The sequence below is a fragment of the Notolabrus celidotus genome, chromosome 8 (genome assembly GCF_009762535.1).
Source record: "Notolabrus celidotus isolate fNotCel1 chromosome 8, fNotCel1.pri, whole genome shotgun sequence".
NCBI classification, from domain to species: Eukaryota; Metazoa; Chordata; class Actinopteri; order Labriformes; family Labridae; genus Notolabrus; species Notolabrus celidotus.
This window is the reverse complement of record NC_048279.1, coordinates 10,370,396-10,386,526: the sequence shown is the minus strand read 5'-3', so window position 1 is coordinate 10,386,526 and position 16,131 is coordinate 10,370,396. Positions and strand designations below refer to the sequence as shown.

The 16,131-nt window shown below is 41.6% G+C and overlaps 1 protein-coding gene and 1 long non-coding RNA gene across 2 annotated transcripts; both read left to right on the top strand.

Annotated features, from left to right (window-relative positions):
- Positions 1 to 1,540: 1,540 nt before the first annotated feature.
- Positions 1,541 to 4,322, top strand: LOC117817623. The gene is made up of 3 exons (XR_004632168.1): positions 1,541 to 1,783; positions 3,165 to 3,234; positions 4,104 to 4,322. It is a non-coding gene; the product is annotated as an uncharacterized LOC117817623 (long non-coding RNA).
- A 440-nt stretch (positions 4,323 to 4,762) lies between these two features.
- Positions 4,763 to 13,943, top strand: LOC117817584 (glypican-3-like). The gene is made up of 3 exons (XM_034690337.1): positions 4,763 to 5,161; positions 13,440 to 13,601; positions 13,912 to 13,943. The coding sequence occupies exons 1-3, from the start codon at positions 5,005 to 5,007 to the stop codon at positions 13,941 to 13,943; spliced, it is 351 nt and encodes a 116-aa protein (XP_034546228.1). The 5' UTR covers positions 4,763 to 5,004.
- Positions 13,944 to 16,131: the final 2,188 nt, after the last annotated feature.

Here is a 16,131-nt window from a genome sequence, read left to right as displayed (position 1 = left end):
TTCAAAGCAAAAGTAGTGAGTAACTAGATCACTGATAGAAATGTATTTATTTTTATTTTACCTTTATTTTACCAGGTAAGTCAATTGAGAACCAATGTTCATTTACAATAATGACCTGGGCGAAGAGGAAACACAGGTGGCAACCATACAGTGTATGGTTGCAACATGTAGTGGAGTCAAAAGTAAGAAGCTCCCCAAAAATAAATACTCAAGTAAAGTGCAGATAGTCAAAAAATGTACTTACTCGTCAAGTAAATTTACTTTGTTTACTGTCCACCACTGAATATAGCTGAGTATTGATATTAGTTCTTGGCCTATGGAAACAGAATATGTTACAAAATAATGTAATGTCACCTTGGACTGTGACAGGTCCTGATGTGCTTGAATTTTTCTTACATATTAAATGATGCATCAAACTAGTGTTCAGTAATGAAGTGATATAAGCCTATAAGGCGTATACTTTCTCTGTAAACTGTTGAGGGTTCAATAAGCTGTTAAATTCCAAACTTAGTGACAACATGTTATTAAATTTAAAGTCTACTTTTGTCAGCCTATAAACACCTTCAAGCCAAGTTTCAAATGTCATGTGATCTGTGTTGTAAACAATGTTCAGATTGCAAATACTAAGCCATAACTTAACCTCTAAGACATCACTGTGGACTAAGCAGTCATCCTTTTTATACTCATTTATCTGTTGTTGTAAACGAGTACAGCTAAAAATAGACCCTCCTCCCAGTTATATGTAAAGCATTCATGTCAGCCCAGTTCATAACACTGGGACACATTCCACAGCCTACCAGGAGGTATCTGAAGAGAGGCCCACTCACTAGGCTGCCAGGCTGTTGTCTGTGGAGATCAATTATAGGCTAATTCCTAATAATTTATATAAACCAGAACGAAAACATTATTGTACCAGATTAATTTATGTGGCTTTTATTGATGTAAGGGCTTTGATCATGATATAAACTCATCTTCAATTAATGAACCAACTTTATATAAACCCATGATGTGAGGGTTCATAATGAGCCCTCCTCCTCCGCCATCTCTGGCAGGCCTCATGAGATCAAACATGCTGGGAGAAAATACCGTCAAAATGGGCAGCTGCAGTGTTCTTTGCCTTAAATTCCGCCAATCACAGCCTATAGGCGCAGAAAAAACGCAGTATGGGAAAGTAGGTTAAAGTTCACTAAAGGGAATAAGGCACGTAAGGCAACACTGCACTCTGTTCCCACAGTGGAGGAAGTGCCACCATGCTCTCCACACGCTCGCGTATCTCTGTTTGGTTAGATAGCAGCTTAGTAACACACATTAACACAAAATATAAGTCACTGAGTGATATTTGTCTGCACATAAAGTTGGATGCGTAAAGACGAGCTCCAGCAGACAGAGCAGAAACCCATGTGGGGGCAGGGTTTACGGGGGTTAAAGGTCACAAGCCTCCTGGGCTTCTTTGACCAGCAAAACGCTGAATGGATGCGCGAGAAATGGTTAATAAAACGACACACAACTCCAGGCTTTAAAGTGTAAGTTGCAGGAGAAGTTTTCATTTGGATGCATCACCGGGAGAAACGATTACATTTGTTGCTATAAAGCGAGGAACGCGTAAAGGAGAGATTTAATGACGATATCCGCTAAGACTGCGTCGCCTGCGCCCCTCTCCCCACCCCCACACAAAAAGAAACAACAAAAAAGATGCTCTCACAATTTCATGCATGACAGAACTTTTTGTCAGAGCAAAGGGATAGAAAGAGGACTGCCGAAGGAACAACATCTGCGGGTGAAGGTGCGTATAGTCACATTGGAGGTTTTTTTTCATGTTGTTCAGAAATTCATTCAGTCGAATAAACCTCAACACATGGCAAAGGTAAGCTGTCTGCAACTTCTTCTTATTCCACCTCAGAGAGAAGCACGTGGTCGCTGCTGCTGCGCGTAAGAAGTGTTTGTTTTGTTTGATAAAAAGTTAAGATAATCTGAAAACCTCCAGTTTAGTTCATTTCGCTCCATCTGTTGATTCATCAAAGGGAAATATGGAGTTTGTTCAACACATCTTGTGCACAAACCTCCCAACACATGGAAGCTTTTTCCAGGTAATTCTGTATATTTGAAGCGATCTGTTTTATACAGCGTGTGGTTTTCTAACTCCACGTTGATGTATATCTGTAGTCTATTTGTTATCAGTTGTATTGAGCCATATGGTGTATTCAGGCTCTGTTTTATTAATCCCCCAAAAGTACCACATTCATCCACCCACTGCTCGCCAGCTGGTGCTGTTAGTAGAAATGACGTAACTGAATAAAAGCGGATGTGATTTCCATTTAGATGCATTATTTAATTGAGGGGGGCTGACATGTTCAATGCTCTCATCACAAGACTCTGTTGGCGCCACTTTGTTAGCGCTGCACACAAAAGCGCCCGTGCGTATGTCCCAAACGTTGTAAAACTGACCTCTAACAAAGTCTTACGGTGATGAGATGTACTCATAAGGAGGAAAGTTAACATTGTAAGCTTTTCTTACTTTTTTGTGCTCTTTCAGATAAAATCTATGTAAGTTTTCCTCTCCCCTCGTGCATGCTCTTCTTTGACAGGCAATCTTCCTGTCTTCAGCTTTTAAACTTCCTACAGCCCGTAAACACGTCATGAGAAGTAAAGTATAGCTGTAGAAATACTCAAATCTTTAGACAATGATAGAAACTAAAGTGGTTAGATAACACTCATAAGATACCCAGTTACGTTAAACCTCGAATAAACTCCATGTATAAGCTGTTTTTAATTATTTATATAGATGTTGCTAACAACTAGTCTGTTTTATGAGATAAATGTGAATGCAGAAGTATTTATTCTCATGGGCTTTACTTCTCACTTATGAAAAATAATTTATTCCAACACTATCAGCCATAGTTTTTTGGAGTTATGCCATGTACATTTCCCACCAGATGGTATTTGTTGTCTAAATAACTGTCTTTGCAGAAACAGTTTCCACCATGTGCTTCTGTGGAGTGCTTCTGTCTTGTTGCATTGAGATGTTAAAGGAGAAGCTTTGTTTGCTTTATCTGCATATAAGTACCTGATTGTGCAATCACTACCACTTCTGCATAAAAAGGGAGACACCTTCATATAGCATTTGCCTTTAGTTTTCTCTAAAGTTCAATTTTGTTCTGTTTCAGATGTTCCTTCCCTGGCAGATTTGGATGGAAATAACCCGGCTGCCCACCATCTCATGGTTCTCCAGCTAAGGTGCATCTAGTGTAGTTAGTGAAGTAGTTCAGTATCTACTGCCCTAGTTGCCCCTTCTGGCTGGAGAACTTGTCCTTGGTCTGAAAGATTTTTGGCTACATGAAATATACTTCATCTGTCAATGAAAGGCCTTATGTGACTTATTTCCAACACAACTGTGTTTTAGTTCTGCAAGTGAGACTCCACCATTGTAATCTGTTGTGATGTATTACTTGACCGTGAGGAAAACACAACTGAGCCAGATCTTTAAGCGACTTTGTGTCTTTTGACTTGAGCGTGTTGACGACGCTGCAGTTCCAAAGTGCTCACAGTGCAGGTAGTACACACTGATCTACTGCAGTTTGTGCACTTCAGGTATTGCAGGTCACCTTCCCTCATTCGTCAACCTTTTGTAAACCTGAACGTGGGTTCACAGCGAGTTTTGTTGGTTTGCCCTCAGCTTCTGCCAGTTTCTGCTGTGCAAATCCATGCAAAGCTCTCTGTGTCTCAGACAAGCAGCCAAAGGAAGAGATCTGGGTTTTGCTGTTGTTCCAAGCTTTGATGAACACTTGAAAGACTTGCCTCATATTCACCACAGGCACAGGAGAGCAGCTATTGTTTTTCCCCCACTGTTGCACTCATGTTCAGGCATCCTAACATCTATTTTCCGTGACTCTGCTGTTTATCTCGCTGTTTTCAGGTGGATGACTTCACAATTTCAATACTTGACAAAATGAGAGAAATTGCACAGTATCCATCTGCAATCCGCCAGATGTTGTCAGCAGCTTCATGCATGTTAGCTTGCAATGATTTTCAGTGGAAACACAGTTGAACTTCTGTTTTAATAAATGTGTTATTATTTAGCTTTGATGACCTCGTTTTATTTGCAGAGGATGAATAACGACTGTTGCCCTCTCTGGTGGACGATATGGAGACTCAACACTAGGTGGCACCATTTCAACTTTATTGGCTCCTTGGAGCTTGGTGGAAGTAAGAAAAGTAAGACCGTTCATTGATGCTGAGGGGGAAAAATAGTGGTAAATAAAGTGTCACTATGGTTATATCTGTATTTGTGTATTTATTAAAAATAATATGAGAAAGTTGATAAACATTTTGGTTTGTCTTATTTATCTCTAAAAGCTCCAATTGCTTTCTGTACTCTCTCCATTTTTTTGAATAATAAAAGCCAATTTTCAGATCACGTCCTACCTCTGTGTCATTGTCATTGTAAAATATCTACGTCATCACATTTTGCACCTAGCCTATATTGTGTGAATGGTAAACTATTCAGGTACTGTGTCCTAATTGCATCCCATAACGCACAGTGTCATTTATCTAACACGTCAACAGCTCGTGTAACGCATGAGTCCCCTCCTTATTTCTCTACCCCTGCAGCCTCATGGGGCCAATGTATCAGCTAACATCACTACTATTACACGAGAGATCTTTATAAGCGTAGGTTCATGCCGTGGTGCGCGCTTTTGTGGGAGCGCGCGTATGTATCCGTGGCTGGTTCATCTGTGCAGCGAGCTGAGAGTCAGTGCAGCAAGTGAAGGAGGACTCAGAAGTTACCGTCATAGGAGAAGCTTCACCAAGAGGCTCAACAGAGCAGCTTTCCAGGCGGGATGGTCGTACGAAAGGACACGAAAAGATGCTGATCCGAACTGATGCTGCAGCTTCACCTCATCATCGCTAACACGGGATCCTCCTGTAACTTTTACCGTGTTGAAGTAAATCTCAGCTGATTGCTGCGTTATTCTTTCCGGTTTGGTTAGTTACTGTCCGCCTGCCATGTGTGGTCCAGCAGTCCACAGTGCGCTCTTTCTGTGCGCCTTCCTCCAGATGTTCTCCCTGCTCGGCGGACAGGTGCCAAACTGCCAGGAGGTGCGCACTGTGTTTCACTCTCTGCATCCTGGCTCCAAGTGGGTTCCCGAAAACCCGGTGTCAGGTAACTATTATCAACTTAAGTCTTGTACATACGTAAGTGCATCACTTATCACACATACTAAAATACTGCAGCCCTGTATTGCATGTTCCTCTATAAAGGCTAAAATAGATGTTTTCAGCTCTCACTGTAAACACTTATCCTCAGTTGCACTACTGAGTGTCAGAGAACATTAAAACATCTCCCTACCACCATCTAGCTTTTTCCACTCCCAATCCAAGGCTGCTGAGCGTCAACCCACACACACTGTCCATCCCTCTGGCTGAACGTTTGCTAACCTGCTCTGTAAAAGTCTATCCTAGTATTCTATTGAGAGGTTGAATTATGTAAACCACACGTTAGGGGTTGAATAAAAAGTGCAGAGGGTTGATTCACTTCAGTATTGATCCTCGCACTGAGGCAAAGCACCTTTCCCGGAGTCTGTCTTTGTGTACTCAGTACTTCTGGAAAGTTAAAGCAGATGTGAACAGACACAGGCATTTTATCAGGGGTCAGAATATCTGTTTTGAAGGTTCGTACAGTCGATGGTTTGCTGCACACAAAGAAAAAGATCAGCACTCTTCTGTATGAGAGCTGATTAATAGTCATGTTCAGGCTCTGTTGGCAGCTTTCCCTTAGCCACATTGTCACAGAATATAGATTAGTGGTGTGATATGAATTGTGACCACCCTGAAAACTAATTTGCAATTATCCAAATCAGATAATTATTGTTCCCCAGAGCTCAAATGTCACTGCCTCTGCCTTGGATGAATGAAGAACACGTCTGGAGAGAAGTGATCTGACTTTTAAAGAGGAGAGGAAACAGGCACCGTCCTGATGGGGAAATAATTCTGTATAAGTCTGTGTGGGATAAAGGAACAGCTAGAAAAAAACATCCTCTGCAGAACACAGCACAGTGGTTTACAGCTGGAGCCTGTTGCATTCATTCTGATTGACTATGTAAATGCAGATCCCTCTCATGTGGCTGAATCACAGCCTGCTGCAAATGTTAATTGGATGTTTAGTGTCATGTCAGCACGGATAGGTGCTGCAGGTTAACTGTTTTCCTCCAATCTTAGCGTGCAACTCTCATATGCCTCACTCCTACAGACCTAAAGAGGTTTACCAAATAATCTTAAATTGTCAGTGAACTTGAAAGACTGTAACCGATCACAACATGCTTCAAATCTAACAGCAGGAAATATCTGCAATGCACTTTGAAGCATATTTTGTCACGCTCCCGCTACCCTATTTTAATCTCCCATCTGTGGGTGCACACAGCTCCAACCGCTGAGCCCTACATATCCCCATCCATCCATCTTTAATCACACCCCCTCCACCTACGCCATCTAGCATTTTATCTGTCAGCCAAAGGGGGAGTCATTGTAGAAGTCGAGAGAAATATTTAGCCTCCCTAAATGTGAGGCCGAGCAGCTCAGCTGTCTGTGCACCTGCACTGGGGAATCGGTCTGAGCTGGATGCCCCAGTGCAGCTCACTCTGGAAGTCAATCCACCAGTCAGCTACAGGACAATTCATCAGGTACAGTTAGTGGGTGGTTTGTGTACACATTCCTGTGATGCTCATTGTGACCCTGTATAACTGGTTTTATCATGTAAGCCTCTTACACAGTAAGTGATAATGAGAAATCACCAAATTCAGACAGCAGTGTTATACACCTTATCAGTATATAAAAACCATAAAAACCCTTATTTAATCATTATGATAGAGTTAAAGGTGCTATTTTTATGATTAATTCTAACTGGGCTTTTAAATTAATGTCTCTACATCACCCACAAAAACAAACTAGACCACGAGCAAGAACTCTGATTATTTCTGTAGTTATTTTTAAAGCCTGTAACTGGTGCCACGGGGCTGGTGTCACACAAGCTGATTAACAAGACAGTGCTAAAACAGCCTTATTTACATTTTCACTTATCTGAAGACAGGATTCACAGTGAGTGTCACAGTTAGGAGAAACAGAGTCCTTCTGCATGTACTGGACAGGATCAGCAGGAAGATAAAAAACATCACTTTGTCCACTGGGGTCAGCTGAGGTTAACACAGATGAAATTTCCTCACAGTAGCCTCGAGTCCACTGAAGAGAAGGATTCTGGTTGGAGACCTCAGATGTAAAACCTGGTTAAAGACAGCATGCTTTACTATTTCCCTCATCTGTCATTATTGTTATTTAAAAAACACAGCAGTACTCTTCCAAGTCCTGAAAAATCTGTTTAGACTGAGTTTTACTGCGGATTAGTGAAAGTTTGACAAGAGACTCACAGCTCTCTGGCTTCAAATCAACCCTAAAGCTGAGTGTTTTTCAAACAGACTAAATATATATATATTTTTTATGCATAGTGTATGCAACATCTACAACATTAATCCTTATTATGTATGATAAAGTTGTTGTCTGATCATTTGAAGAGGAAGGGGAAGGAAGGGATACGTCTCCAAACTTTCCCACATACTGAGTTTGATAGCTCTAGAATATGCATGATTCATCTCTGCACATTAACACTATGTTTACAGAAATACCACCTCGGCAGATTATATTTATATTTCAGATATTGTATTAAATTCTATCACACTGTAGTTTTATATGGAAAACATTTCTTGATAAGAACATTTGTATCTCCTGCTGTTAGGGTACACACACTGATGCAAAACAACAAAACTGAGACGATAAAGAAAAGGAGACTGACCAAAAATTCTTTACATGTTACCTTTTAGTATTTTAAATGACATGGTGCAGTAATTAAACACTCCCGTCCCAGGGTGATGTTACGATCTCACTTTGGGAACAAGAGTTGTACAATATTATGGGATGTGATTTCAGGACTCTTTAGAGAAAGAGGTTAGATCTGCAGAGAGAAACTCGTTTTAGCTTCAGCTAATTTTGCAAAGCCTTCAACCAGGACGTCACACGGCCTTGGTGGCACTGCAGGAAGTCTTTCATTCACTAAATAAGTGAAGCCTTTTCATGCTGCCACATACCAGCATTTGGTGCAAAGAGCCGCGGATCCAGAGAAAAGGGACACCAGCCTTGTTAGTTTGTGGAGTGAAATAAACTCAGTGGTTGTGAGGATTTTGTGTTTCTAAAGGCTGTGACCTCACAAATACTTCTTGTATTGATAGATTTTTGTTGAAAATAGAGATTAGATGAGTGTCTGACTAACAAACACCACATGATGAAGGGTAACACAGGTATGTGTTCTCTGTTTCTGCTTATCATCCTGCGGTGATTCAGATTTCTTCAGCAGCTTTGGGGGGGTTTGAACCAAAGCTTGGACCACTGAAATAAACCATTATTGATTTATTGTTTTTCATGCTGTGTGCTGAAACAGTTGCATTACCAAACATTGCATCATAATGTTCACAGTCACTGCTCTAACTCTTTTTTTCCTCTCAGTAATGAAATTCATTTTGTGGAGGATACCGCGGAGCTGATCCACTTATCCAAACACATTGTTTGTTTATTTCATTCATCACTTATAGTTGTTCTAGTTTAGATAAATTGCACATTGATTCGCAACACTTTAAATGTGCCAGGTTCTGCCGATGGTCAGATTCTCAACACTTGTTAACAGGTCAGGTGTTAAATTAGCAATGAGGACAGGCAGGAGTGTTTTCCCTTTGTAACCAGTAGAATAATAACAGTAAAAGCCTGCTTAATATTTTAGCATCCTCAAAAACTGTAAAGTCTGTTTTCTTATTTTCATTAAATTATAATTTCATCTCTAGGTTGGAAAAGGTATTCATTAAAAGAGCGGAGATGTATTAAACTTTCCAGTCATGATTCCAGTGCGTCACACTGCCTGTTGTTTCCACCAGGCTTGTAGTCAAGGCTTGTACTTTGGTTGGATTTCCATAAAGCCCGACTCCTTCACTTTTGTCTTAATGAGCCAACTTTTTTATTATTACGTTTTCCAAAAGCATGAAATATGCAGCTGCAGTCTCATTTATTTAATATATTTTTGGTCCTTTTTTATTTTGGTCATGCCTCATCCATAATACATTCTTGTCTTTAATTAATGCAGAATAAATTGAAGGTTTTCAGTCACATCTTCTGTAATTGTTCTGAACTTGGTGCTTGCTCAGAATTGAAGGAGTTAAAATATAAAACAGAGAAACTGTCAGCCGGCTAAATGTGAATTCTTCAACAAGGCATTCAGCAAAGAAAGACTGATGAAATGAAAAGTTAAGGATGGCTCGCTGTGATTTCACAGAGGGAAGTATCACTTTCTGCATGTGTGAGCGTGTGACTCAGTGACATGAAAGTTGCCTGTATTGATATGGTGATATTGTGTGGAGGATGTGGTTGATTCAAGAAGCTGTCTGCAGGAAAGCAGAGCATAACTCTAATAATGCTGCATGTGTTGCCAAAGGGCAAAACACCAAAACCCAAAGGCTTGAGTTTTTCTCTACACCTACATGATTCAAAGACGTGAGAAAAAAGAAACAAGATTCCAGCTAGGAGATGAATTCAAAAAACAAACAGTGCTGCAGGAGTATCACTCCAGTGTTTGTTGTGTCTGCAGCTGTGGGTGGTTGTAGTGTCTGAGGGTGAAATGGAGGCTGGGTGTCAGGTCACCACATATGTGCAGGAGGCACTCGAGCAGCACAGAGCACTTACTGCAGGACACGGGTGTGAAAGCAGCTCCATCAGTGTCCGCAGCGGTCTGAGCAGAAGATGTGGTGGATCTCTGACAGCAGCGCCCGAACTGATTCATGAGAGAAGCATCAGGTTGGAAAAATAACACAACAGATGTCACTTCTTTTAACAAAAAAACAGCAGTAGAAGAGTTTCACTCTGCCTTTCTTGTATCTTGGTGACATAATTGTAGTTTCGTGTTGTTTGATAGGACATGCAGGATGCCAAAAAAGGTCCGGGAAAATAGGACTTCTCAGTAATGAGCTGCAGGGTCAGGTCATTTTGTTGTTTACCATGAAAAACAGAACAACAAAGAACAAACGCTGTTCAAATGACACCAGACACGAGTAATCCGACCTGAAGCCAGAGGTCTTTGTGTTCTTCATTAACTGGTTTGTGTTGTTTATTCAGTTCTCCTCTTTTGGAAAGCTCCTCTTTAATGAAGCACTCTTGTGTCTGCTGCCTCATTGTTTGGTGTACCATTTAAAATCAGGAATCAGGCTCTTTCACATTCATGCTTCTAGCTTTCAAATTATTGCTTCATCAAACGACTTTAAGTAGAGCAGTGAGCAAAGTACTAAAAATACTCAAAACAAATGTAATCCCCACCAGCTAATGGTATTATTATTCCTTGGTTGTAAATCTTCATTTCATTTATTGTCTCTGTAAAGTGACACTGGCTTATTTTGCCCTGGAGAGGAAGCCAATGAGTTCCACATGCTTCCATTCAACAGCGGTACTCGATGTATAATTTATGCTCATAATGAAAAGCTTTTAAAATATTCTATATCTTAATACAACTTGTTTTCTCCCCACGGTCTCCATCATTAAAGTTGCATAGTGATAGCTTTCTAATTGGTGCAGGGAATCTAAGGGACACATAGTGTATCAGTGTCTGTCCCCGTTCCCTCGACTTGGAGTCCCTGAGCTTGTTAAAGAAGTGAAGGGAGGGACTCCACTTGTCTGTGCGTACACACGACTGTTGGAGCCCCTGCTGGAGCTTCACCCTTGGCATTTCAGCAGAAACTTTCTTGTCATGAGAGGAGCAGCAAAGGACTGTCAGATGAGGCTGCCGGGAACCGAAGGGCGATCAATGTGTTTTTAAAAAAGGCATTCAAAGACCTTGAGGCTCATGAAAACAGCAGTTGTTCTGCATGTTGAATGGCCTGGCCTACCATTTCAGAGTATCGATTGAGAGTAGGTTATAATTTAAAGGCCTCACCTTGGACCAAGATTGCATGCTGTGGGGAATTTACATCTAAATTGTCCCCAGCCATGCACCTTGTCCCTCTTCATTTTGTTTCAGAGAATTGGCCATCAGGACACAAAAATCGACTAATTAACCAATAAGGGACTGATGGTAAGGTCCTCGGTGCCCAATAGCTATTAAGCTAAAGGTAGGTAGGGTGATAAGAGCTCTGAACAAAACCGCGCCGGGATGACAAGGAATGAAAGAACAGGGGGAGGAGAATGAGAGCTGAGCCTAAAGCAAAGAGGAGAAACAGGAAGCTTATTCTCAAGCGATCTGTCAGTCAGAGAGAAGGCTTTATTTAGACGCTGTGATTTTTTTTGTTTGTGTGACTCTATAGGGAATCATTTTCCCGCCGAATCCTTTACTTAGTCCCCACTGCCGTGGAACTTCTGTAATGAAACACATTTATCATCTGCAAAACGACAAACGTGCAGATGAAACTGTCTGTTTTGCAGGAGATAATTGCCAAATCCTCGCTCTCCCCACCAACTGTGCTATTGACAGCTTAATAATTTTGCTCCTGCAGTCTGAAATTAGCTTGATCTTATCTGTCAGGAGCCCTTTGTCGGTATTGATTTAAGATATTAAGCCTGTCAGTATGCATACAAAAGGTGCCGTGTGACAGTTTTATTGCCTGTTTCACTCATTAGACGCTACACCTTGGAGTCTGATGGGAGTCAGGAGTGAGTTAGCCAAAGCTGTTCGCTGTTTGACGCCTCTGTTCTTAATAATTATCAAGACTGTCGTTCTGTTGTATCTCCTGCCACTTTCACTTTCCTCCACCCCTGCTGTTTTCATTGTTTCAGCCTTGCTGTGTTTCTGAAGTTCTATTGTTTGAAGATCTCACAGAGACAAAGCCTGAACAGTTATTCACTTTTCATATTAAGATAAAGCTTCAAACTGAATGAAAGCCTTTACCCTGTCTTTGACACACTTGTTATCAACACTTTCCTGATACAAGAATACATCCACAATCCAATCCCTCCCTCCAAATTAATCTCTCAGCTTCGGTCTCTATATCCCCGGCACCCTGAGCAGCAGCTGAAGCTGGCACACTCCCCTGACATTTGTTTACCACACCATCAATCAGGCCCTTGTCACTTACGCCTCTCAGGCAGCGGATCCCGCAGACAACTCCTCGGTGCAGCTTGGCATGTTGCTGCAGCCACAGCCGAAGCTTTCAGCAGCCACATGAGACAGAGAGGTGGGGAAACACTGAGGAGGGAGCTCCTCTTTGTGCTTTAACATTACAGATGGGTTTGCAATATTCATGCCTAATGTCTTCTGTGAGCATGTCTTAGAGGAGTGATTATATGCTGGGAAATCATAGCTTGAAAGAATCGCAGATTTCTCTCTGCTTTCATTTTTCAACTGAGGTGTTTTGAAACCAAAACTTCAACTTCAATGGTGGTAGTTTTGTCCCTCTTTACAGCCTCCTGGTTTGAACATCTGTGTAATCTCTTTTCAAACTTTTAAATGAAATGTTATTCCTCATATGGCAGATTTGAAAAACTGATAGTAAAAGCATGTTAAACTATTAAAATAAGACAGAATGGCTCTTTGTAAGTGATGTCCTTCAGCACATCCCCTCACAAAGCTTCACTTCATTCACTGTCACCGTTGTGGCAGCTGAGGCCGCTCAGTTATCCTTGAATGGACTGAATCCTGAACTTGAGGTCTTTATTTCCCACCTAACTGGGATTTTTTTCCCAAATGAAATTAATTTCTTCAGGAGATAGTTCTTTCATCCAGGCTACATTCCCTGAATAAGACACACTTTTCACCTCAGATTGCTGTAGTTGGCCTTCATCTGCACCTTTCAAAGAGCTCTGAGAATCCAGTTACTTCTCATATGTGTAAACACCTTGTACTGTCAGTGGCCAGGTGCAAAAATAAATCATCACGTTCAATCTTACTCATGGCTGTTTTTTCATGCCACATATAGAGAAAGCATGCTAAATCCTTGGTTTGTTTGTCTGCATGCTGAAATGCTCCTGGCGCTAATCTTTGTGACTAGAAAACACATTTTTGATCTTGAGTGTGAAAAGTGTAGCCTGAAGTGATGGGAAACTTTCTGTTGACCAAATTGATCTCTGAGGAGAACAACATAGCTCTGGTGTATTACTTTAATGTGCATCAAAATGACTCATTTTAGCAGCCATTTATTTTTGACTCCAGCTCCGCTGAATAACCCTACATAATGATCATACGCTCATTAAGGCTGCAGAATCTGCAGGAGGTGGTGCTTCCCTTGTTTAGCATGCAGGGGGTACAGCTGAATCTTTTTTTTTTTAAGTGAAAGGCTTCTGTTCTGTGAAAAATAAACAAAAGTGGCTTTGCAGTCCCTTCACTCTTTTCATCCAGACTTCTATCTCCTCTCTGCTGATTTTTCTTCCAGGTGCTGATCTGCAGGTTTGCCAATCCAAAGGCCAGAGCTGCTGTTCGAAGAAGATGGAGGAGCGCTACCAGGTAGCTGCTCGCAGCAACATGGAGTCTGGTCTGCAGGTTGTCAGTGCTCAACTTAAACGTCTGATCATTCAGAATGCTGCAATATTCCAAGGTAAGCAGTGAGAACAGTTTGTCTCAAGCCTGTCTCAAACAGACAAGATGTTTCTAACCAGTGCAGAGAAAAGACAACAACATAACTGCAGTGTTAAACTGATGATTGACAGCCTCATGTCAGGATCCACTTTCTTGGCTGCAGATCCCTGTTCACGTCAGCATCTCTCTCCTCCAGACACTGAGTCACATATAAATAAGGCAGAGGCATAATGCACACAGACAGGGATGAGACTGCTGCTCAGCTAAACGCTAGAATGGCAGAGACATGTGGTTAAAGTGACTTTATGCAGTGTGGTTGTCTGTGCTAGACGTATTCCTCCACAAAGTGACAGCCTCCTGAGAGCTGGTGCACTGCCGTCAGTGTTATTCTCAGAGTGAAAACGCCAGTCAGCAGAGGGCCTGAGAGCACTCACAGAAGAGAGGGGTCAGAGGAGAGCGACTGGTGGGACTGGTGGGACTGGTTCCAGTTAACAGATGAATTCAAAACACCAGATCAGAGAAATGGGGATGTGAAAGATGAACCGAGTCCAACCGGCAGACACTGAGGTTCGGCTGCTGTCAGCTGAGAAGATGAGGATGAATGTGAAGGAGGCAGGTGAGTGCTGAAAGTAAAGGACTGAACAGTGCAATGACACCAGTTTGAAGAATGATGGGAGCATATATATTATAAAAGTCAGCAGGAGCTGTGTGACTCTGTGGAATCACTGTGTCCCTGCTGAATTGTTGCTTTAAAGAAATGAAGCTAACCTGGAGGCAGAATATAATCCCAGTTGATACCATGTAGGTGCACAGAGGAGCACGTCTATCAGATAATTATCCCAAAATTTTTTACATCATTTTGTTGCCACTTTTTGTAAATGTGGAGCCAAACTTTTTACAAGTACAAAAGTCAAAAGTATTTAGATAAAATAAGATAATGGTGTGTAGTTGTGATAAATCAGACTCTCAATGCTGTTTCATATACTTACAAACATTTGCCAACACTCTCTGAGGATGAGTTTCTTCATTTAAACTGAGGGATGTAAACTTTAAGCTCTGATTCAACTAAACTCCTGAACGACAAAAGGCCAACTCAACTCTTCTCTGGCAGTGCAGCCACATTAGCAACAGTTGTTTTCAACAGATCCCTTTCACATGTGCTTTAGTTATCAGGATACACAGGCCGTTTCAATCCAGTGCAGCAGCTCTGTTTACTGTCTTGGGGTTTTCTTCTTGAAGTGGGATGTGCAGACTCACAGGACCAACTTTTCTGAGAGAGCACACTTATTGGTTGTGAAACACAGCACCATCCTGACATGCCAATTAAAACTTGGGGTTTTTAATGGGGACCATGGGGTTTGCTTGACTGGGTTGTTACACTTTAACTATGTAAGAGACTGCTGCTGTGGTTTGGCTGCTCTTTCCTAGAAGGGGTTCAATACTAATTGCTTTAGCATAGGGCTTGAGAGAACTCCCCAAACAGCCACAGACTGAAATCCTTTTAACATCCTGGTCTTATCTGTCTCCCCCTTCTTCATTTTTATCCTCTCTCTCTCTTCTCCTTTTTTGTCTCTCCCTTTTCCTCCAATCCTGTCATGCTCTCTCTCCACCTCTGTCTTGCTCAATCTACTTGACTTTTCTTTCTCCTTCTGTCTCCCTCTCTCTCCGTTTGTCTCTTTCTCTTGTGCTACCATTGGGAATTGAGTGCATGCCTTGTTTGCAATCCTCTTTGCTGCTCTGTTTCTTTTCTTCTGCACTCACTTCTGCCAGAGATCAAAGGGCTTCCCCTCTGCACTCCTCTATCTCCCATCTCTGAGTGCTCTCTCTATCCCTGCATCCCCCTCTTCTTCCAGCTCTACCTGCCCTGCTCCGCTTTCCCAAGCCTCAGACTACACCAGAGATTTTTTTGCCCTTTTGAAGTCAACTTTTCCAAACAATGGAAAAGTAATGGCTCTGTCTATCTCTTTACTTTTAAGCAGCGAGATGACAGGCTGCTTTAACATTAGGCCTCTTCTAGATCAATACCAGGAAATAGGTACGGCATTAGGAATGCATCACGCAAAATGTTTCATATGCCGCTTACAATCTAATGACTCTCAGCTCCAGGGAGACAATAAGTAATGGATGAACTGCAGCATCCACTCTGATGTGTGACAGACACTTAGATTTTATTGTGATACACATTAGAGGGATCATAACATCCACCCTCTCCAGCCCCCTCATTTGCTGCAAATTCCTTAAACTCAATAGCCTGTTGTTGATTTAGTCCAAAATGAGAGTCTGTGCAGGATGTTTATCTATAAATCTGATCTTTTAAAATGAGAATCTGCTCTCCAAAAGTCTATTATTATGTGATGCTGCACATCCACTAGCAGCCTGGAGATATAGGCGGCGCCAGGGAGGGGCATAGATGTGCTAGATAGGCATAGTACCTTCACAGCACCCTCATGAAATTGCTGAGGTTTAATTACATTTTCAATATAGTTATCCTAACATGTGAGTCCATTATATTTCCAAGTCAAGACATCATAAATATCTATTTTCCCCCT

Coding starts and splice junctions, on each gene's coding strand:
- LOC117817584 (XM_034690337.1), top strand. CDS start 5,005: ATGTGTGGTCCAGCAGTCCACAGTGCGCTCTTTCTGTGCGCCTTCCTC. Junction 5,162..13,439: donor TCCCGAAAACCCGGTGTCAG/GTAACTATTATC, acceptor TTTTTCTTCCAG/GTGCTGATCTGCAGGTTTGC. Junction 13,602..13,911: donor GAATGCTGCAATATTCCAAG/GTAAGCAGTGAG, acceptor TGTCTGTGCTAG/ACGTATTCCTCCACAAAGTG.